We start from the raw sequence: 24,927 nt of genomic DNA on the forward strand, positions 1-24,927 counted from the left end.
ATCTCCTGCCTTTTCCCCGTAATCTTGTTTTTATTTAAATAATCATCCAATTCCTTCTTGAATGCCACAGGATGCAGCTGTTTCAGAACATTTGAATGGGTGTTGAGAGGGCAACTCCATCTTGAGGCGCTCTCTCTCTCCCTCTCTCTCTCTCCCTATCTCTACCACAGCGGCAGCCCCCGCCTCGGATGGTGAGGCTCCCATGCTCTCAGTGCCGGAGGACCTCCTTAATTGGATGGCGAGTGGGCTTGAGGCCTGCAACTCAAAAATCACGTCGGGGGTGTCGAACTGCCGCTGTTTGGGGTTGGGCTTCAGAAATGATCCTGACATTGGGGTCCCGGCCCCAGAACCAAAATTTAGTCCACAATGTTTGCAGCTGTAGCCATGAGGCATTCAAGAGGGCATTAGATGATTATGATGCTATGTGTAATCATATTTTAGATGACTCCATGGCCAGTGTTTCACCACGCCCACCCCCCCCCGCCACTTTAGATGGTGCGCCATCTAAATCTCCATTCAGTTCCGTGGGACCGCAATGTCCCGCCAGGTGGGAGGGGCCATAAAATCCTGGCCCATGTGTCAGCTCAAATGTAAAAATCTAGGCCCAAATGTTTAAGTTTTTGGACTCTCCTACCTTTCACAATGACTTTGAATCGCCTAGAATCAGTGCCAGTGGATGTACTGACTCTGCACTCCCACACACCTTCATCCTGTAAACTGATCTGTGGTAATTTGAATTCCGAAGTGGTTATATTTCCTTGCATGATGGATTTAGTTGCCTGAGATGAAAATACAAGATACAATGCAATCCATTTCAGATCATTTCTGACAATATGATATCAACATGATAACTGTCATCAACTGTTTATCTGCTGTATAAAATGGGCCTGCACATAATAACATGGTAATTAATCTTTATTCTGCAAAACGGTAAGGAATGCCATACAGTTGCAGAGTGCATAATCCTTACATGTAATGAGAATAAACCCTCAAACTCATTGCATTCAATAGACCAGGATCAATCTGTGCTGCTGTAAACTCCTGCTATCTTCCTTAGGGAAGTAGGGAAAAACATGAGAATGTAGTTCCTGGACTGCAGTACTGTGTATCTTGGTGGAGAGCTGGGAGCAGCAATGTTGGTGACCCAGGAGCAAGCAAATCAACCATCTTTCTGTACTGCTAAGGATACATCAGGAGGGGAACTATTGGGTGCAGGCTCAGAAAAATCAGGAGCAACTCAGGTCTTAAAGGTAGCAACATCATTCAAAGAAGCAGCTACAATAAACAACAATGGGAGAACCTGAAAGGCTTTTTTTTCTTCAGGAAATGGGTATGACTTGAACAAGAACATACTCTGATGAAGAATGGTAAGCTTTACACTAATGTATCCTTGCCAGAAGCACTGATTTGCATTTCGGTTAGTCTTACTGATTTGGTCAATGGTTTCAATCTCATGTTTCTCAGATGCAGACGCGTTCAAGGGACCTTGAGGACCTCGGCAGTTCTGAAGAGAGTCATGTTGGACTCAAAGCCTTCCTCTCTCCACAGAGGTAGACATACCTGTGGAGCTTTTCCAGCACTTTTTGTTTCTATTCTGTATCTTCCTCTACTTTAACAACTGATTTTTCCCTTTAAAGATGCAGTGATTTCTGCCCTAACCACTCAATGTAAGTTGACAAGGACAGAGGTGTCAATGCACTGAGAATGGCCTCCAACATTATGTGCAATGCACGAACATCAACGACAAGCACTGAAGCCTCAAGTAATTGTGTCAGCAATTTATCTCTGAACTGCCCCTAGTGGTGATACAGCGAATCTCAGTGCCCTGACATTCAATTTCCTGTAGTTTACTTTGTTGTACTTGCTTCAGGCCCAGTCGGGTTTCACCAATCTGAAAGGCAACACATTTCTGAGCTGCTATTTACGCAGGAAAATTGGCCCTCTGGCTTTCAGATCCTGCTTTTAATTTACCATCTCAAAGGCCAACCACCAGTGTTTCACTCTAGTGTTGCCAGCTCAAAAAGACAGTCCAAGCTTGGATTTAAAATCTATAATCCAAATGTTTCACTAAGTATTTATTTGGGGGGAAGGGTGGGTGAGTGGGAAAAATTGGATAGCTCCACTGCAGATTCAGCACAACGGATTGAACGGCCTCCTTCTGCACTGCGTCCTCAACCATGCCTTTGACACTTCTAGGCTCGACTATTCCAATGCACTTCTGGCATGCCTCCCATGTTCTACCCTCTGTCAACTGGAGGTCCTACAAAACTCTGCCATCCCTGTCCTAACTTGTGTACAACTCTCATGTTTTACCCTATGATCAATCAGCTGTGTTTACAGATAATGTGTGTCTCAGCCAGTGATCGCACTGCTGTGTTCAGAGCTCGCAGGCCATTTCCTTCACAATCATGTTGCTGCTTGTATGGATCACAAACCTCTCCCTGACAATCACATTGCTGTGTCTAACTCACAGGCCACTACCCTACAATCACCTTGTCTTATGTATAGATTACAGGCCTCCAGCCCCATACTATATAATGCCGCTGTTTGTACAGTTCACAGGGTCACTTGTGATCATGGCTCTTGTTTATCTTCCTCTGATCATACTACTATGTGCCTATCTCAATGTCCTATGTTGATGGAGTGAGGTGATGTAAGGTGAGAGGAACATAAACACCAGCATTGACCTGTTGGGCTGAATGGTCTATTTCTGTGCTGTAAAATTCCACTTAATTAAATGGATGTAGAAATTTCTGTTTATGGCAAAAAAGTTTGGAATAATGTCCTTAACCATTGATCCTATAAATAAAAAAACGTTGATGATAATAATCTCTTGGTCTCCAGTTTGAGTTCCAAAGTCTAATTCAGGTAGGCGAAGTCTGCAAGTTTAGAGACTCACCATCACAATTTCTCCACTAGGTTTGCGGATCTGAATTTCCCTGTCGACAGGCAGTGGCTTTGCTGAGGCAGAGCATTTCATCACCGGACTTGAATTAAGGTTCAGTTCAACTTCAGTAAATGTGTCCACTATCTTTGGGATGTGATCTTAAGGGAAACAAATAAATATATGTTACTAAATGTTACTAAAATATTACTATATAGCTTAATAAGTGCTGAATAGTCTGTTAGGTATACAATATGACATGGTGGAAACCCTCACCACCAATGTTATCAGTACCTCCAAAATTCCCATACTGCTACAAGCACCAACATTACTGTCTCCAACATTATCATAACCTTTTCTCTTTATTATTCATTCTTGGGATATGGGTGCTCTGGCATTGGTTGTCCAATTCTAGTGGATTTGGTGGCGGTAGACTATGAACCACTGAGCAGCTTGATACAACTGAATGGCTTAATAGCTCACAGCCCAAGTTAGTTGAGAATCGACCATGATAATGTGGGACTGAAGTTACATGTAGGCCAGACTGTGTAAGAATGGCAGATTTCCTACAATAAAGGTCTTCGTGGCTATTTCGGGATAATCCAACAGCTTCTTGGCCACTTTTACTGCTACTAGATTTTTATTTCCAGATTGTACTTTTAAACTGAATTGAAAAATTCATTGCCATGGTGAGATCTGAGCTAACATTATTCTGAATTATTAGCCTATACCTCTGGGTTAATATTCGAGTAGCACAAGCACTATATTACCGTACATACCTTCATCAACATACCTGCATCAATCACAACCACCACAAAGTGTTTATGTCCTACATTAAATCATGTAATCAGCAGAAGACGTCAATCAACTTTTACCCCTGCAATTATCCCACCTAACATCATGTGGGCGGGCCTGACACGCTGATGCATAAAATGATGCGCGATGACATCAGGCGTGTGTCCCGACATCATCGCACGTCATTTCGATATTTCATTCAGCGGGCGCTCACCGGAGAAAGCTGCGCTCCAACCAAAATGTCAACAGCCTATTAAGGCCATTAAAAAGGTAATTCAACTTGTTAAGAACGCTGCCCGTCTAGCCTTAAGGTTGGGGGGGGTGGGGGGGGTGGGCAGGCGAAGAGCCCAAGAAGCCTCTGCGTTTTTCAGGAAACCTCATCCACGGGCAGGATGTGGTTTCCTGAAGCTTTTATAAAATAAATGATTAAATTTTCCAAACTTCACAAACATGTCCCAGCTCATGTGACACTGTCACAGAAGGGAACATGTTTAAATAAATTTTTACTTCATTTGTGAAAAAGTTTTACAATCCATTCAATCTCCCTGAGGCAGCTCCGTGCTTCAGGGAAGTTGCTCTGCTCTTTTGCGCACATGCGTGAAAGAGCCTAGGCCCCGACTCTCTCTCCTCCCCCCATCCACAGGTAGTGCTGAGCGCTACTGGCCACACTTTACGCTGGGTGGGCCTTAATCGGCCCACCCATGTAAAATGGCAGCGTGGGATCAGCTCCGCGCCCGCCCCCGTCCACTCCCGCTCGCCATAGGAAAAATTCTCCCCCATGAGAAAAGGTGCCAAGGCTGCCTTCATCAGCAACTTCACAAAATCTTTAAGACCATTTACATAATTTCTCCCCTGACAGTCATCAACAATCAGCACCTGAACATCCGGCTCCCCTCAGTGGATGTACCTAGGGAATGACTGCGTTGTATCATCAGGAAGGTCCCAACTTTTATCTTTGATCTATCCTGATCTCAGCCAGGTGACAGTGCGAGCACTAAACGTGACTCAGCGCCTCTGGCTTACAGAGCAGGGAGAGCAGCTATCACTCCCTGTTCCTGTTTAACTGCCCTGCTGGAAATGCAAGCACGAGGAGAGGATTGAGCTTGGCTGTGATGTCTTCCATGAACGGCCTGCTGTCACTCACGTCAAGGCTCACAAATGAAAATTGGCCACCTGAGGATAAATGCTATCAAAGGAGAATCCAGCAGAGACATGGGCCTTCAGGGGAGGTTGGAGAGGGTGGGGTAGGAAGCGTAATAAAAACAAAATGCTCCACCCATCGTCACTGATTATTAACACCAGCACAATTCCCAGCGTCAACGACCACCATCATAAGCAATATGACAAGTCAACATGGCCACGATCTACAGACCACTGTCAGCTTGTAAGATTTTTATTCTTGGTGAAATTTTGTTCAAGAAGGTGAGAGGTAATAGTTCCACTTTTGAACCTAGTGTCTAGAAACTCAGATCAGGTGTAGGATAACCAAATGTAGGATGAAGTTCCTTCTGCTCTACCACTGGCTTCACGTGCAACCTTTAAGAAGAACTTCTCCATTATCCTGGAACCCTGCTATAAACCAGTTTTATGTTTTTGGCTATCAGGTTCACTTTGTCCAACGAACGGGAGCTGTGCCCTTGATGTTAACACATTAGTTGGTGCTTGAAACAATAGAGGCAGAGAGAGACCAATTAACTGAACAAACATTGGGAGTTTATTGGAACTAAGAACAGAGCACTAACACCATGGGCAGAATTTTCCCCCCGTTGGGGGGGGGCGTTGATGGATGAGCACGTGCAGGCGCACTTCCAATCGGCGCCCCTGATCGGGGCCACACCGCCATTTTACGTGGGCAGGCCAATTAAGGCCCACCCAGCGTGACATCCGCAGGGAAGTGCTATGCGCTCCCTGTGTGGGCGGGGAGGGGGTGGGGGGTGGGGAATGCCTAAAATCGAGAGTTCCCTCTTCCGCGCATGCACACGAAAGAGCACATTCATCTCCCTGAGGTTAACTGCTGCCTCAGAGAAATCGCCTCTACTTATAAAAATATTAAAAATAGAAAAAAGGAAATTCCCTTACAATCCCCTCATGTGATAATGTCGCATGAGTTGGGACATGTTCATAATTTCCGAGAAAACTTTATTCAAATTTTTAAAACCCTACATGAAACCTCATCCCACCTGTGGATGAGGTTTCTTGTTTTTTCTAGTTGCCAGTGGGGCTCCTGGCCAACCCGCCAACCTTAAAGTCGGACGGGCAGGTCCACTAATGACTTTAATTGATCCTGTCAGTGGCCTCAATTGGCCATTGACAGGTCGGCAGGCCCGCAGCTGATTTTGCTGTGCCCCCACCTTCCTGAAAATTTAAATGGGGCGGGGTGACGTCGGGAGTTCCGCTGGAGTAAATGGTAGCATGGGGAGCACCCGTAGGTAAAACACAATGATTTGAATGTTGCATACACTTTAGTTGATAACCCAAGATTAGGGTGAAAGAAAACCAATTTTGTAAAAATAATCTTATTTATTTCGGAACAAACAGCCATTCATCCCAGGAAAACAAATGCAAGCACATACGCCGGCAAACACACAATTCACACAATGATACACATTCACATGCAAAGTCACACTGTCTGGTACCTGATTTCTCACAGTACTGGCCATGCCATCCAACTGGGCATTTGCAGCCATGGAACCGATCACACGTTCCTCCATTTTGGCACTGGCACTTCAACCTACATTCTGGTCCATAGGTGTTAGGGCTACATTCTGTGAACATAATTTTAATCAGATAGCTGTCTACATCAGGCATTAGAATAAACAAGTGACTTAAACCGTAATCTCGAGATCAGTATAGATGTAGGTGTAGTACTTGAAGCTACTGAATGTTACAGGTAGGACAACATATTTTTGCAGTATATTACATAAAGGATTAAATTCAATGAATGTTGGAGTCCATATAGGATAATTTGTTGCTAAAATATTACATATTAACATACAGTTAGTAGGGTATAGTTTATAGGAGAACATGCAGCTAATGGGTCCATTACAGGATAATAGCATTATATATCGGAAAATGCACAGTCTTTCATTAAGTACAAGAAAACATTGAGCAAGTTGTGTATTTTACACAAGACATTACACAGCTCTTCTAGGTGTATGCTAGAATAATAAATAGCTGTTACAACAAGGTGAAAATTTCACTGCATGTTTGTACTTTCCTCATGAACTTGAACCTTACAATGGTGAATTTATTTATGATAATTTTATGAATGGACTGCTGTAGTGTTTGCTCAAATAAATTTATCAGAATACAGACAGTTAGGAAGCTGTACGTCTTTCTCCAAAGGCTGAACAAAGTAAACTGTTTAAAGACTGTTTAAAATGCTCAGCCTATGAAGACCTAGATAGCTGTTATTTACCCAGCCAGTTAGCGGAGTGAGACAGCAAGATACTAAGTGGAAACTTGCTAAACTGGGTGGCTTTATGTTTGGCAGAACATAGGTACCCAGAGACTGAATACAGTTAACAATGCAACATCTTCCACTAATTAGATGATATTCAAGCCTCTGAATGCCTGATTCGTTCATTAGTTGAGTAAAATAGTGAGGATTTACCTAGAGTAGCTAGCTAAACTGATGGCATTTTGTTCAGCCAAGCAAGAGATAATCAGGGATTGATCACAATGAACATTCTAAAAGCAGTCACCAAGTTAGAAATAAAATTTCAAATATAAACTTAGCATTCTGCCAAAAAAAAAATATATATAACTGAAAAGTAAGTGGATGGCCCCACATCCCATTGCACTGCTCAGCTATGTAAGACACCAGTGAGCAGTTTCAAGCTTTGAATTAATGGGACCAGTTTCAATTTGTAGCTAACTAGTGTTATACTCCATGAAACTTGATGATGGAAATTGTGGGAGAGGGTGCTTCATGCTTGTGAAGAGCAGTGGCTTGGGGTGAATGATACAAATGTGAGAAGGGGTAATTATTTTGGAGATTACCTTGGGGCTCAGAATATGTAACTTTCCCTGATGAATCTGTTAGCTTGTATAAGGCCATTGGAATTAGATAAAAACAAAAAAACTGCGGATGCTGGAAATCCAAAACAAAAACAGAATTACCTGGAAAAACTCAGCAGGTCTGGCAGCATCCGTGGAGAAGAAAAGAGTTGACGTTTTGAGTCCTCATGACCCTTCGACAGAACTGGGTCCAGTTCTGTCGAAGGGTCATGAGGACTCGAAACGTCAACTCTTTTCTTCTCCGCCGATGCTGCCATTGGATTAGAGTTCACTCTATTCATCTCTTTCTTGTAGTTTGCCTACAAGACAACCATGTCTGAACCTTAAAGGTAATTCACCAACCACAAGTAGTTTGGGGCATTTTGAGGATGTGAAAGGCATTATATAAATGCAGTTTTTTTTCTGTTATCTTTACATTTGTTAAGAGTGGTGGCAGAGGAAGAAAGCTCCCTCTTGCATTTCATTGTAAAGTGGGAAATTATAGACAAATCCGAGGGAGATAATTCCTGAATGAATTGGGGAGCTGGCTCTCAAACTGGGATTTTCGGGCCCCTGGGAATCCATAGAGACTCTGCAAGGGATTCACAAAATAATGTGAAAGGGAGCAGTTTGCAGCTGCTACACATGTAGTGCAGATTGGGCTGACGATCACACCTAGCAAGGGAAGGGGCACGAAGGAACACTGAGAGTGGCATAAAAGCAAATATCTGTTTTTGTGAAAACACTATTCAAACACTCTTTATGTGCAGCACTTTCATATTATAGTTATTATATAGGACAGGCTTGGTGGGGGCAGACGGGGCCTATCCAGAAGCTGACCACTGCCCGCAATCGGGGCTGGACCGTGATTTCACGCTGGCGGGCCAATTAAGGCCTGCCCAGTGGGAGACATGAGCGGCAGTGCTCAGCGCTGCTTGTGCGGGGGGCGGTGGGGGTAGAAGCACCAACTGTGTGCATGTGCACGAGTGCCTCGGGGGGATGAACAATTTTTAACATTAGAAATAAAGATTTTAGATTTTAGAAATGTTATAAAACATGTCCCCTCATGTGACTCATCCATTTGAAAAGGGGTCCTTCAACCAAAAAAGATTCAGAAACATTCTGCAGACTCCTTCCATTCCAATGGGTCAATGCACCAATTTTTTATTTTTATTTGTCCATGGCATGTGAGCATCGCTGGCCAGGCCAGCATTTGTTGCTTATCCCGAATTGAACTTAAGAAGGTTGTGGTAAGTCCCCTGTTTGAACTGTTCCAGTCCATCTGGTGAAGGAACACCCACAGTGCTGTTAGGGAAAGAGTTCCAGGATTTTGACCGAGTGTGACAGTGAAGGAACACCGATATGCTTCCAATATATAATCAAGAGAAAATTGCTTGTGTCGAGACATACTTAAAATATTCTTTTGTTAATGCAGTTATAATATTGCTACACTTATGTCAGAGCAACTCTTTCCAGACTCCTCTGTGACTTAGGAGGTAAATTAATAGTCTGGGCCTGAGGAACTTGCTGAAGCTGAGTAAACTGGCCTTGAACCTAGATTGAAAATTAATTATTGCTTCACAACATAATACTGGAGAATATAAACAGTAACAGTGTTAACCATTTGTTTGCTAGTCTTGTCAATGAGATTTGGCTGGATATTGGGCAGCAGACTGCAGCGCTCCTGACTGAATGTGTCCCCATCATGCACGCCCAGCTTTATACTGAATGAATTTTTAGCTTTCTCTTTTTCTTCAGGCGCGGTTCCTTTCTAGAGTATTTGTGCAATGAAACTTCCTGTGCCAACTGATCTTTTGGCATCTACACAGATGGTAGATAGCACCATTATAGTAGTGGCTTTCTGCTGTCTAATAGGGAAAAGATTCCACACTGGTCATCCAACACCAAAGTGATAAAAAAAATCATCAACAGTGCTATCAAGTGGCACTTAATCATCAATAGCCTGCTCACTGACGCTCAGTTTCGGTTATGCCAGGATCACTTAGCTCCTGACCTCATTTCAGCCTTGGTTCAAACATGGACAAAAGAACTGGACTCAAGAGTTGAGGTGAGAGTGACTGCCCTTGACATCGAGGTAGCATTTGATCAAGTGTGGCATCAAGGAGCCCTTGCAAAACAGAAGTCAATTATGATCGGTGGGGGTGGGAAACTCTCCGCTGGTTGGAGTCATACCTAGCACAAAGGAAGGTGGTTACGGTTGCTGAAGGTCAATCACCTCAGTTCCAGGACATCAGTGCAGGAGTTCCTCAGGGTAGTGTCTTAGACCCAACTGTCTTCAGCTGCTTCATCAATGACCTTCCCTCCATCATAAGGTCAGAAGTGGGGATGTTCGTTGATGATTGTACAATGCTCAGCACCATTTGCGAATCCTCTTACTAAAGCAATTCATGTCCAAATGCAGGAAGACTTGGACAATATCCAGGCTTGGGCTGACAAATGACAGGTAACATTTGCGCCACACAAGTGCCAGGCAATGACCATCTCCAACAAGAGAGAACCTAACCATCACCCTATGACATTCAACAACATTACCATCGCTGAATCCCCCACTATCAACATCTTGGGATCACCATCGACCAGAAATTGAACTGGACTAGCCATATAAATACTGTGGCTACAAGGGCAGGTCAGAGGTTGGGAATTCTGCAGAAAGTAACTCACCTCCTGACTCCGCAAAGCCTGTCCACCATCTCCAAGGCACAAGACAGGAATGTGGGGAATACCCTCCATTTTCCTGGATGAGTGCAGCTCCAGCAACACTCAAGGAGCTTGATACCATCCAGAACAAAGGAGCTTGCTTGGTTGGCACCCCTTCCATGAACATTCACTCTCTCTACCACCGACGCACAGTGACAGCAGTGTGTACCATCTACAAATTGCACTGCAGAAACTCTCCAAGGCTCCTTCAACTGCACCTTCCAAACCTGCAACCTCAGCAACCTAGAAGGACAAGCGCAGCAGACACATGGGAACACCACCACCTGGAAGTTCCCCTTGAAGCCACTCACCATCCTGACTTAGAACTATATCATCGTTCACTGTTGCTGGGTCAAAATCCTGGAACTCCCTCCCTAACAGCACTGTGGGTGTACCTACACCACATGGACTGTAGCAGTTCAAGAAGGCAGCTTGCCACCACCTTCTCAAGGGCAACTAGGGATGGGCAATAAATACTGGCCTAGCCAGTGACGCCCACAGCTCATGAACAAATAAAAAAAACCTCTATGCAATGAGTTTTGAGGGTAGGTTTTCCCAATCTCTGCCCTGGAGAACACACAGCTCCTCTGACTTGAAGGTAGGAAAAAGGGAAAATCTACCCTTTGGTGTTCTAGGGGCGAAGCAACATGAGTGTTGAGTGCCATAGCTGTGCTTGAACTCAGAATTTTGTTGTCTGATCGCATTTTTATGATGCAATTACCCAATTCCAGGTCTTCACTTTTATACATTCCTTGATCACGGGCATAACATTTAATGATACATTTTAGTTTTGTCCACCACATAATTAGGTTTCACGGCATCTCTATGAATTGGATGTTGTTACATATACAAACCTTCACTGCATTTCTTCCCACGCCAACCTGTAGCACATGAGCACCCATAGGGATCGGGCAGGCAAAATCTATACTCGCTGCAGCTCCTCTGACGCTTACAGTCTTCCTGGCAATTGCGGCCAAATTTTCCTCTTTCACAGACTAAAAACCAGATAATGATCTGTTAAGATGCTGAAACTTGTACGGCCATTACTCATCAAATACATGCCAGCTGATTTTTTTTTAACCCACTGAGGGCCGCACTTCTGCAGGTGTTGATTTGCTCACCACCCTGGAGATCTTTAGACCCAGCAAAACCTTATACTCTCCATCTTGTTCATCCCTCCTGCGATGACCATAAGACATAGGAGCAGAAATTAGGCCATTCGGCCCATCAAGTCTGCTCCGCCACTCAATCATGGCTGATAACATTCTCAACCCCATTCTCCTGCCTTCTCCCCGTAACCTTTAATCCCCTTATCAATTAAGAACCTATCTATCTTGGTCTTAAACACACTCAATGACCTGGTCTCCACAGCCTTCTGTAGCAATGAATTCCATAGATTCACCACTCTCTGGCTAAAGAAGTTTCTCCTCATCTCTGTTCTAAAAGGTCTTCTCTTTACTCTGAGCCTGTGCCCTCGGGTCCTAGTCTCTCCTACTAATGGAAACATCTTCCCCATGTCCACTTTATCCAGGTCTTTCAGTATTCTGTAAGTTTCAATCAGATCCCCCCTCATCCTTCTAAACTCCATCGAGTATAGACCCAGAGTCCTCAAACGATGGCCCCCATATTTGTTCCCTCAAGCTCTGGTGGTGCAGCATTGAAAATATCTGGCACACAGCTGGTTTAGCCATCACCAGATCTGGCTGGACCACATCAAGCACAAATGGGCTTCACGTTCCTCTGCTGAAACTGTTCCAGGCTCAAAAATTATCCAACTTCTTCTCTCCATTGAACTTATTTCCTCCAATAACAGTCATCTCTTTACACTCCTCTCCCCTGCACACTAGATCCTCACCTTCTATAACAAATTCAAAGTGCTCATCAACTTGTTTGTCACTAAAATCGCGGCCCACTGTCCAGCTGCCTATGTGACTCTCCTAAATTTTCCTTTTCCACTAAGCCAAATGCCCCCCCATCCTTTTCCTACTCTAATCCTGAATCCCAGTATCTAAGCAGTTTCTCTCCCATCTCCCCTTATGCCTCCTCCAAGGTCCTCTTGCCCTTAAGACCACCACCTCGAAGTTCTCCTCCACACCACTCACCATCCTGACTTGGGAATATATTCCCGTTCCTTCACTATCCTGGAACTCTCTTCCTAACAGCACTGTGGGTGTACCTACACCACAGAGACTGCAGTGATTCAAGGCAGCAGCTCACCACCACTTTCTTAAGGGCAATTAGGGATGGGCAATAAATTTTGGCCCAGCCAGCAACACCCACATCTCATAAATGAATTTTAAGAAAAGACCTGTCCTTATTCTCGTGATCACATTCCCATTAAACTGCCAACCATGCGAGTTGACATTGTAAATTATCTCCTAGCTTTGGGTATTGTCCCCCCATCCCTCCCCCTTTCATTGCCTCCTCCTTGAAAACAAATATCCTTTACGATTCTGGTGCAAACCATCAATACATCTCTAACCTCATTTACTCCTTCCAAGTCTGCAAATGTGTCTAAGCCCATCTGTCTTGCAGCTCTATCACCAGTGAGATGTTTGCTCTGTCATAACGCCAGAATGACACTAACCATCCGTCATGACCACGCCTGTACCCTCCTCAGCCCCCTTGATCTCTCTGTAGCTTCTGACACCGTCAAGCCCACAATCTTACTCAATCCTCTCCTCTGTAATCCAGCTCAGTGGGACTATCCTTACTTGGTTCCACTCTTAACTAGAGGATTTTAGTGACAATATCTTCAGTGATTACTTAATTTCTCACCTATCCACAATTACCTCTGGAAACCCCCAAGGATCTAGCTTTGGCCCACTACTCTTTTTCATCTACATGCTGCACCTTAATGACAACATGTACAGATGCGGGGCCTATGTTGGCAACATCTAGATCGAACCTTTCCCCCGCGCTTTTAAACCTTACATGCCTGTGTGTTGCCAGACTTTGTCCGACATCCAGTATTGGTTAAGCTGAAATCCCCTTTGGCTAAACGTGGGTAAAACTGAAGACATCATATCGAGCCCCTAGCACAAGCTCAGTACCCTCGCCACCCCCACTCCCTTCCTCTCCCTGATCAATGTCTGTTGCTGATTTAGACTAATCACAACATCCATAATGTTTTCCCCCTCTGTCTGCCCCAGTCTGTTTGCTGCTGAATAGCTTCATTCATACCTTAGTCACCTCCAGTCTTGGCTATTTCAATGCTTTTGTGGCTAAAACTCTGTTGCCCATATCTTGTCCTATTCTGTAAAAGTTACTCATCTCTTCAGCCCTACAAATTCTTTCCCCATCCCACAAAACACTCCATTCCCTTGACATTGTCCTCCTTTACATCTTCCTCCCTTTGTCCCACCATTGGTAACTGTGCTTTTAGCCATCCAGGATCAACACTCTGGCATTCTCTCCTTAAACCCCTCTGGCTCTCCGATCTCCTTAAAACCCACCACATCCACCAAGCACTTTCTCATTGCTTTTAATAACTCATCCATTGGACTTGTGATCCCTACTCATTCGAATGGCATTTGCACACATTTTAACCTTTCTGAACATTTACTGGTAAAATGATAAAATGAAAAGCTGTGCGTGATTGCTTTTACTCATGGAATGCTTCATCTCCTTGGTTACTGAATGATGGTAAATGTTTGTTAAGTAAATATACATGCGTGAAGTATATTGCCTACTTTGTGTGAAATCTATCCTCCACTAAATTAAGTGGATGTGGCGAAAGCTGTAACCACACCTATGCCCAATCAATGATTTCTATTGAATACAGTTTTAGTTCTAGGGCTTGTAACTCTGTAGTTCAGTAGGTGAGTTTCAGTACTAAACATTCAAATTAGTAGGTCAGTTGCTTAGCATATATAAATATATGATGAATGGAATACGTATCACAATGCTGAGACAAGGTCCATATGGATAACTGATTTACAAAACCTCATTCTGCAATATTAATAATTGTGTTTCCTCACCGATCTCACAGTTTTCTCCAGTAAAGCCTGGTCCACAGATACATTCCCCTGAGCCTTCATGACAGATTCCCCCATTCAGACAATCAGGGCAGTCCTTGTCACACGCTGTACCCCATTTCCTATCAGGGCAAGCTGTAACATAGCATGATGATGTAAGTACAGTATCAAATTAGTATTCAGTAACAGTGTTCAGTATTAGTATCCAGTAACTATTGAGCCAAATACAGCTGACGCTCTTGCAGCATTTTCTGGACACAGCCTGGTGAAATTTCAAAATTCCATTTTAAGCATTAAACAGCTTTTAAAGTATCTTTAGCAATTAATTAATTTCTCACCTACCCAGTATTACCTCTGGAAACCCCCATGGATCTTTGGCCCACTCCATCCTACATGCTTCCTTTCCTCTGCTTGTTATTTCACTTACACATTAGAGAGTATAAAACATATAACCTCTCATTCTGTGAATTTCTTTCATTTTTACCTTGTGTACAATAGTATGTACTTAACACCCAGCCTTCAAAGCAGACTGGGTGAATTATTTTACCACTAAGAACTGCCCCACAAATTCACACAAATGAAAATTTAAAATTTGAGGACAAGTATCACTTAATATTCAGAGTTGCGATTTTCCCCACCAATTTTATAATTTAATTCAAGGCCAACACTAACACTCTATAATTAAGTCCATAATGAGTTTCTGAGCTTTACACCTTTCACTGATTGAGAAATTATTACAGTTCATGGAGCATTTATCTGCATTGTAATAAAGGCAAATGATTCAGTGCAGCACAGTAACATGAAGATGGTGAGATAGTTGTTGACAGATTGGGAAATTCTTATTGATGTATGCACAGAATTTCTCATCTGCAGAAACGAGTGCATCGGGATATTTATTATAGCTGCAGAGTGACTTGTGGCTCAGTCTTGGTTTGCACAGTAGCTCTTACTGCAGACTCCAGCAGCCTCTGCTGGTGAAAACGTATGGAATTATGAAGAGACAAGGCTCAGTTGTTACTTCATTGCTTGCTCTTAGGTAAATGTGATCTTTTTGATGATCTGACAATACGTTGATTTTTTTTTTTTACCTTTGTGGTGTCTTATAAGTTTTAGACCTGAGCCTCTGAAGGAATGTGATACCGTGCCATTGTTACAGCCCAATACATAAAATAAAAAAATAAAAATAAAATAAATTGTTGCACATTTAAGCTTTTGAAAAGTCCTACTTATGTAACAACCTTTTCATTTAACTCTTTTTAAAAATATTATAGTCTCAGTTTTTTTCTTGTACTGTGAGAGAAAGATTATAGGAATGCATATTTGCGACTATGTGAACTATCACTTACATCTATTAGACCGATGCCGTGACTTGTCTCTAACAGCGTGAAACTATCCCATTTTTCTGCCAAATTCAAACAAGGCCTTACCTCGGACAATAAGCCTGAAGTAAGCTCCTTTCAGAAAAACCCCGCTGAGCGTTGTTGTGCTATAAACACAGGTGTGTGAAGGAGTCGCATTTTCGATCTTCAAGGAAACAGTCCCATTCTCAATTTCATTAACATGAATTGTACTGTAGTAGGTACCTAATGTAATAACACAGTGCTTTATTCATCTTCAAGGCTTGTCAAGAAATCAGTAAGACAGACGAAGAGGGAGAGGTAGATTGGAACAGTGAGACAGAAGGAAAGGAACAAATTTTCAGCGGCATCAAAACATTGGAATAACATGAAAAAAAGTTTGTCTTCTACCATTCTGGTACATCAGGATGCCATAATAATTGAGTTGCTGACTAACAGCAATTGATCTCTATTAGTTTGCATGCAACAGACAGCCATGATGCAAGGAAACCCCCTTCACTCAGCAGTGGGGAGCTTTGGGAATTGTATGCCTGGGGTCACCTTTCCCCCACTGAGCTTCACTCACCATGTCAGGCAGAATTTAGCTTCTGTCACAGAGATCCCCCATCGGTTGGAAAACTCGTGTGAACCTCGCATCGCTTCTGTCTGGGAAGCCCAGCTCTATTTAAGAGCAATCAGGCACTTAATTGGCCAGCGTCAGGCCTCCCGCAGGATCAAGCCCTCCCATCCCCGAGAACTGCCAGCCAATCAGAGGCCAGCAGCGCTCCATTACCAACAGTGCCAGTGGGAGCGGTAGCTGCTGCTGCTAATGAACTGAGGCCTTCACTAGGGATCATCGCTGGATTCCTGGAGGTAGGTGAGTGGGGCAGAATGGGGGGCTGTGGGGAGGAGGTCACTGGCGAGGGGAGGGGGCTGGATGCAAGGGCAGGGGGCTGGATTTCTGCAGCATCCTCTTTCCCAATGGTCGGTCCCTCAATCAGGCATTTTGCCACTGAACAAGGGGAAATCCCCCACTCCCAAGACACTTTTAAGGAGGAGCAGGGAACCCGTGTGAGTCCTGTTAAATCCCTGAGCCACCGTCTAATCCCTGTAGGCTCATGAGTAATTGGCTTTAAGTGGCACATTGACGAGCCTAATTTACATCCCATTGCCAGTGGCTGGGATTCCCACTTCGGGCCCTTCCTGCCCATTCCCCCCAACTAAATAGGGACAGTTTTCCCAACACCAGGAATCAGACTCGGGTACTCCTGCCCAATTCTCTCGGACCTCCCACTATCATTCGTGCTCTGGCAGGCTCCATTAAATTCCACCCATCATGTCTCGAATTGACCGTGCGTAATACCTACCTGCTACTGCCCTGAACATTATTTCCTCCCGTTGTCTAGACCAAGCGATCGGACTATCCGATTGCCACTCTTCTTGCAGGAGAAGCTGACACACAGCTGGACAGAGAGTTCAAGAGCAGGATTATTTTACTCACCGTTACACTTCCACATGACATCCTCGTTCACCGCATTCAGTCTTTGGACTACGAGCAGAGCTGTTTCACCCTTGTTCACCGTTGTTGTAAGCTTGCTGGGGTAGAATTCAGCTGGAAATTCAAAATAAAATAACTTTAATATTGAAACAAAAATGTCCTGACTCAGCAGTGGAAAAGCCACAGACAATGATAATGACAGCGGAGGATGATTTACCAAATTACTATTGAGGGCACTGCAGGACTCATCAAACACTGACATGGCTACTAATGATGGAGGACGAGTTGTCAAATGCTGAAACAACTGGTAATGGCGGAGGAAGAGCTACCAGATACAAATACGGCTAGTGATGGAGGTTGGGAGTTATCAAACACTGATATTCCTAGTGATGGTTAAAGAAGGATGATCAGCCAGAGGTCGGCACATGCATGAGTATGGCGGTATAATGGTTATGTGACTGGATTTGTAATCTAGAGGCCTGGGCTAATGAGAAATGTATGGAAATCTCACCATGGCAGCTGGGGAATTTAAATTCGGTTGTTAAATAAATGTAGAATAAAAGGCTAATATCAGTAATGGTAACCTTGAAAATTATTGGACTGTAAAAAAAATCTGGATCAGTTAAGTCCTTTAGGGAAGGAAGTCTTTTGTCCTTACCAGAATCAAAGCAACGTGGTTGACTCTTAAGTGCCCTTGGGAAGGGCAGCAACGAATCTTATAAATAAAAAAGACACTGCTTAAGAATGAGGAAGAAGAATGATCCAATGTGAATATTATTAGTGACAGAGGAGGTCAAACACAGACATCCCTAATATTGATAGAAGAGGATTTACCAAACGCAGAATTACCAGAAGAAGATGTTACCATTGAAGGTAGAGAAGAAGTTACAAAACACGGGGACAGAAGAGTCATCTCCTCTAGTGTCCTTGCAGAAATCAGGCAGATAATTTATCAATAGTTGGACAAAGTTATCTTAGGAATTTACTTTAGGAATATTATCTTAGGAATATTATCTAGGAATTGCCTTGATTGGACTGGATACATTGCAGCTTGATAAGGGGCAGCTGAGTTATGAAGTGATACTATGATTGGTGTATGCATACAGGGCCAGTGCAACCAACAGGCGGTCTCCTGGAGCAGAAACCTTGGAGGGTGGCAAAAAAACGGAATGAACTATTCATGAAACTACACAAATAAACAAACAGGCTTCAGCAGTGAAAATAAAAGGTCTAGATCTACTGATATACATCCACATATACTGACATACATATAGATTTCCATGTATCTACATTACAATCTTTCCCAAAATTTCATATTATGCTCCTCATTCTGTTTAAGAGACAATTTTACAAATTTGTACATCTACATGGCTATTCCAAAACTGCAAACCAGTAAATAACAGCAAAGAGCATAATTTAATCTAGCTCATTCCATTGTAATGATTATTGATTGTGTAAATTGCACATAAAATCATCTAGTGACCGTTGCAGGAACACAGTATGACATTATGAGAGCCACATTACACATCATAATGTACATTTTTTCTAGTATATATACTGTGAAAAGTGTAGAACAATGAGAATGTAAAATCAGTATTATAATATTCTTTCTCATATAAAATAAATCTAATTGTGAATGCAGAATTTTTATCCATATTATTGCACAATATTAATTTTTGAAAATTAATTATGGTTGGGTGGGGAGTGGGGGGTGCTACTGAAGGGTATCTAATACTTATGCACCAGCCCTGAATGAGTTGGAGCTATATAATTGCAGGAGTTGCGCCTCAGCACTGGAGGGGGCTCAAGTAACCTGCTACATAGAGAAGGAGTCATGGATTAATCGGAATACTAAGAGCCAATCTGTACAACACACAAATTTGGAAAGTTTCCAGTTATTATTTTTAGAATGTTATTAAATACTATCTGATCAGCTCAGACGCCATAAGATAATGCAGCATGGATTTAGACATAGAAATAGAAATTTAAAAAGTATCTTTATTAAAGACTGGTTGTGAGGCTTGCTAAAAATGATAGCTCACAAAATGAATTATAAATTAGCTATCTGAACTGAAAATCTATTTATCAATAAATTATAGAAGATAATGGTGAATGGACAATGCCATCTCTGGGAGCAGAAACAAATGGAATTTCATTGGAACCATCCTTATCTGTTGCTGTTCACATCTTTGGTAAAATAATTTCGAAGGGTTCTTCTGGCAACATTATGAGGCAAGATGCTGAAAAAAAGTTTTGATGTCCAATAGCGTGAGACAGAGACTTACAACATTCAAAAGATATTAAGGTGTTTGAACAATGATGGAACTCAAAAAAGGTGGTGGCCAAAGGCAAAAGTCCTACCTCAATGAACAACACTAAAGAAAACCAGACATCATCTTATAGCTATTTTTTAGAGTACCTGTACAATATGGCTGCTGCATTTTAGCATATAACAGTAGATTCTTTGGATTCTGAGAAATGGACATTCTGAGAGATGTGATTGAGATCTAACAGAATTTAATAATTGGGCTGTTTAATTGATGAGCATATTCCAGGCGGACAGCGGTAAATTTTTGGGTACCAAAGGAAGCAAGTGATAACGGCATAGATCAGGAGGGTGGAGTTGATTTAAAAGTTTAGTCATGGCCTTACTGAATTAAATAAAGAAATGGTGGCATAGTGTCTGTTATGGGACTAGCAATCTAGGGACATGGGCCAGGATTTTCTGGCCCCATCAGTGGCAGGCATCATCGGGATGGGAAAATTTGGAGAACGACAAAAAGTCAATTTACTCTTGGCCGCTCGCCAAATTTTCCCATCCCGACCATCACGATACCCACTGCTGGTACGAATGGAAAATCCCACCAATGAGTTCTAATCCTACCATGGTGGCTGGGGAACTTGAATTCAGCTAATTTGCCTTAGAGTTGTTAAGCTTTGCTGTCTCATTTAACAAACTATATCATATTCACATTTCCTACACAGTAATTCTTTCTCCATGTATTTGTCAACTGCAGGAATTTTTTAAATCTTAACTAACACTCTTTTGGAGTTCCAAATAGGCTATCTGCAAAGACTCCAATGAAATTAATTCATTTGAAAAATCCAGGCTAATAAGTATCCCTAAAGCAATTACAGAGGCTTCGGTATTGACTTACATTCCAAAGGAGATGTCAATCAGACATAACCAAAAATAAATCACATGGTGAACTTATCTGTGATTGGTTTTGAGATGGACCATTCGTTGTTTGCCCTGCCTGACTTAAGTCAAGTGTCTGCAATGGAACTGAATATCAGGCAGTTTGTGTATAACAGGAAGCCTGTGTGATACCATTCAAAACAAATTTCTACCCCACTTACAAAAGAAAATAGTCATTTGGTAGTACAGAACTGGAATATTGCTGAGAAAAGAGACATGGAGCAGAATCTTCGGGTTGGTGAGTTGGGGCAGGGCCCGCTTGCCGACGTGTAAAATGACGCATGTCATTACAGATCTTGAGTTCGGCGGGCGCCCACCAGAGTCAGCTGCCCACCCGCTGAACTGTCAAAGGCCTATTAAGGCCATTTAAATAGTAGTTGAACTAATTAACATAGCTGCCCGTCCAACCTTAAGGTTGGTGGGCAGGTGAAGAGCCCAGGCAGCCTTCGCATTTATCATGAAACCTCATCCGTGGGCGGGATGAGGTTTCGTGAAGGTATTTAAAGTTTTATAAAAAGTTATAATAAAATTCATTGACATGTCACTGTCACATGAGGGTACATGTCTTAAATTTTTTTTTTTCCTTATTAAAATTTTCAAAAATAAAACTGATCTCCCTGAGGCAGCTCTTTGCCTCAGGGAGATTTCTGCGCTCTTTCACGCGCATGCGCAAAAGGTCCCGACTCAGCCTGCTCCCCCCGCCCGCACAGGGAGTGCACAGCGCTTTCGGGTGCATGTCACATTGGGCGGGCCTCAATTGGCCTGCCCATGTAAAATGGTGGCGCAGAGCCGATCGCTGGCAGCAATCAGCTACGCGCCCACCCGCGCCCGCTCCCGTCCAACCCCACCCCCCACCCCCCACGGGGAGAAAATTCTCCCCATGCTGTCAAAGCTTTTCACCTTGCGTTCATCAGGATAGCTCGCAAGAAACTACCAACTGTAAAGGAGGAACAACAATTAATACCGCATGAGAAGAGAGTGCTGATTCCCCTGTTACAGTTGGTAATTTCTTGTGAGCTATCCTGACGAGTGCAAGACAAAAAATTTGGATAGCATGTTTCATTTTTGAGCAATAAAAAAAGAAACACTTATATTTATATCGCATTTTCACAACCACTGGACATCTCAAAGTGCTTTATAGCCAATGAATTACTTTTGAAGAGTAGCCATAATTGCAATGTAGGAAATGCAGCAGCCAATTTGCACCCATCAAGCTCCTACAAATAGCAATATGATCACGACCAGTTATTCTGTTTTTGTGATACTAATTGACCAGGGCACCAGCATAACTCCCTTGATCTTATTCAAGATAGTGCCATGGGAGATTTCACATCCAGCTGAGCAGGCAGATGGGGCCTTGGTTTAATGTCTAATTTGGAAGATGGCACCTCCAACAGTGCAGCATCTCCTCAGTAATACAGTAGAGTGTCAGCCTTGATTTTTGCACTCAAGCCTTGGACTGGCACTTGAAGCCAGAACCTTAGGAATCAGAGGTAAGAGTGCTACCAACTGAGCCATAGCTGACAAAGCACCCAACTGAGTTCAACTGGGCCGTGATTTCCCTAATTGAGACTCTTTTAGAACTCCTTATGTGCCAAGGTGGAATTGAAGGCTCCAATATTAAACTAAAACTTAGACAAAGCGCTTTGTTTCTGTCAAGGCTGTTGTTCCAAATATTACCTTTATTGCTGTTAATAATTGTCACAATGTGAGTTTTCTCTGTTTGTCGTCTTCCTTCACAGTAGTAGATTCCCACCTGCTCCCAGTCCTTACTGGAGCCTGTTGCCTGGATGCCATTGTGCCTGCTTGAGTCGCTTACATAATTGAAATTATGTTTTTTCATTTGAAATATCGTACTGTCCTTTTCCATTTTAAGTTCGGGTCCATTGAAGCGGCGCTCACCAGACACACAGGAAAGGGGAAACTTGTTCGAAGGATTGAGGTCAGTGATCAGGTAGAGGTCCAAAATTGCTCCTGGATGAAGAAAGCACAGGGAACAAATTTTCAGGATCTGAAAATATACAATGAAAATCCCAATGAAGTTAAACTGCTTCCTCACAAAGTACACTTTGAAACTATTCACTTTGAAACTACACAGTTAAGTCCTATTCTGGATACTTCCTCTGCTGGAAGCTCATGTGCACTGTGTATCATTTTCAGCTATTCACGCACCATTTCAGAAGGGATTCAGGTCTGAAATACTGCTTGGCTGTGATAATCCTTTTAACTCCTGGAAGATATAGAAATTGTAGTCAATGTGTTTAAATTTATTTCACGGGTTCCAGGGCTTAACTCTGTTTTCCTTCGTGAGCTGGCAAGGTAGGAAGAGAAGTAGACCTCTCTACAATTCCAAAGAAGAGTTACATTGGACTCGAAATGTTAACTCTGTTTCTCTCTCTTCTCAGATGCTGCTAGACCCATTGGGCTTTTCCAGCACTTTCTGTTTTGATTTCTGACCTCCAGCATCTTCAGCACTTTGCTTTTATTCTCCCAGAAGGAATATCACAGCTCACTGCCCTTAGGTCCTAACATGGGAATGAGTCCCAATTTTTCTAAAGACTGTCCCCTTCTGAATTGTCATCTTTCCAACCCTCTCACTCAATGTTCCAAGTGACTCAAATGTCTCCCCTGCATTAACATACCTAGCCACTCCCATCCCCTCATTACTGCATGGCCTTCCCATAAACAGCATTACTACTGGTAGCAAGAACGCTAGATTGCTGTAATCCAGAAGACTTGTCTTTTGTGTGTATATCTTCTAGTTGGCTTTTAGAAAATGGAATAGAATGTTCCACAACAAGGAGGCTGACACATTTCGCAGAAGAGGTGCAGCTGTGTTCTCATTTCCTACACCATCGCAATTCTGGAAAGATGTCTAGCTCAGTTCCTCAACCTGCTTGTTTAAAAATAGCACCGTATCAGAATGTTTATGTGAGTGAGGTAGAGCTATATGATGAACCTTTAGCTCACCTCAGTGCCAAAACTAGGTTGCATTAGGGACACATTCAGTGAGAACCTACAGGAATCTGCAACGCTTAGCTGAGATAAGGCCTAATATTGAAGACCGTCAATTTTCACTTGGAATAAATGTTAAATGATGTGCGCAACACAAATACTGACATTTATTTTGTGTGAGCTCAATGACAATCTGTTGCCCAGTACATAAAAGCCATGCGGTTAGCAATTCAATCCCTTTCCATCAAATGGAATAATATGAGATCAGGGTTTAAACTGGATATATAGAGAAATCACTACATGTTGTTTTCAAATATTCTATTATTACTGATGATAATTTCATTGATAACTGAAAAAACTTTTTTTCAAATTAAATTAACACAAATGGATTCAGTTTATATTTTCTCTCAATTAGGGAGCACTGATTGTACGTGGCGAGGATGCTGTCGACACAACATTAACATTGCCACATTTGTGGCAAGTGCTACAACCTGATATTCAATCCGCGGTGGTGTCATACATGGGGAGTCAGGACCAAGTGCAGTATTTAGGTCAAGCATGGTTAGAAAGCAAGGGGATAATGGACTCAGGATGGGGAAGGAGGAATGGGAAGAGGAAAAGAAAGGAGGGTGTGGAGAAAAAAAGGAAGATAAGAGGAAGTAAGGAGTTGGGAAGGGGAGTTTGGTGAAGGGGGAAGGATGAGAAGCGAGAGAGCTGAGGAGGGGTTAAGAGAGTTTGCAAACTGAAGCTTCAAGAATCATCTCAATGGGGTGGGGGCAAGGAGCGGAAAAGTGAGTGTGTCTTCAGCAACAGGTCAGAGCCATGATATAGCTAGGGTGAGGGAAGGATGCTGTTACCTGTTAAGTTGTCCTTTGGAAACAGAGGCCCTAAGAATCAACTCAGCCAGTGATTGAGGGTGCTGTGCAGGCCTTTGGAAACAGGGGTGTTCAGCATTTTTTCTCTCTTATACTACAAAGCTGTGAAGGGGCTGCAATCAGAATCCAATTCTGGATTAGCCTAGCTCCTCTAAAGAGAGGAGTGATCAATGGGGTGAGTGTTGATTACTCCTTATTACTTTGATTACAGAATTGTGAAAGGAAAAAACCTTGCTCACAATTGTCTCTGACACTTAATTTCATTTATTGTTGAAATATTTAATTAAAGACTCAGAGCAGCACACACATGCCAGTTGTGTGTCTAGAGAATTGTGTAAAGTGTTTCCCATGATTCAGCCGTTCAAGGTAGCTCCTCATTGATAGCTAAAGTTCCTAAATGAATTTTGCTTTTTGCTTTATATCTCATTTTCACAATTTTGAAAATAAGTATACATTGTCTAATTCTTGCTGAGTTTAACTTTGTTGGGAGGTTTATGACCCTTAGGTCATTAAAGAGATTGCTGAACATACACAACCAGACAGGCATATGTCCTGTTCCATTGTCTAAAATTTCATCCATCTCCAATGTTATTATCCCAGTGTTATTATGATTAAAATATAAGATCTGCAATCTTAAATCAGTTCTGCCAACATTAATTGTTTTGTCTTTGTTCTTTATTCAAACAATTT

At 42.7% G+C, this 24,927-nt stretch overlaps 1 protein-coding gene across 2 annotated transcripts in view; it reads right to left on the reverse strand.

Moving 5' to 3' along the window:
• Positions 1–24,927, reverse strand: part of tie1 (tyrosine kinase with immunoglobulin-like and EGF-like domains 1) — a 94,412-nt gene that overhangs the window by 46,017 nt on the left and 23,468 nt on the right. For both annotated transcript variants that reach the window (XM_041208638.1, XM_041208637.1), the window contains exons 2-9: positions 22,088–22,381; positions 17,212–17,322; positions 15,801–15,956; positions 14,377–14,508; positions 11,251–11,391; positions 6,316–6,444; positions 2,900–3,045; positions 635–779 (exon numbers count right to left, since the gene is read on the reverse strand). In XM_041208638.1, the coding sequence (XP_041064572.1) occupies positions 635–779; positions 2,900–3,045; positions 6,316–6,444; positions 11,251–11,391; positions 14,377–14,508; positions 15,801–15,956; positions 17,212–17,322; positions 22,088–22,381 (1,254 nt within the window). The remainder of the gene's footprint in view (positions 1–634; positions 780–2,899; positions 3,046–6,315; positions 6,445–11,250; positions 11,392–14,376; positions 14,509–15,800; positions 15,957–17,211; positions 17,323–22,087; positions 22,382–24,927) is intronic.

The sequence above is a fragment of the Carcharodon carcharias genome, chromosome 16 (assembly GCF_017639515.1).
Source record: "Carcharodon carcharias isolate sCarCar2 chromosome 16, sCarCar2.pri, whole genome shotgun sequence".
Classification (NCBI taxonomy): domain Eukaryota; kingdom Metazoa; phylum Chordata; class Chondrichthyes; order Lamniformes; family Lamnidae; genus Carcharodon; species Carcharodon carcharias.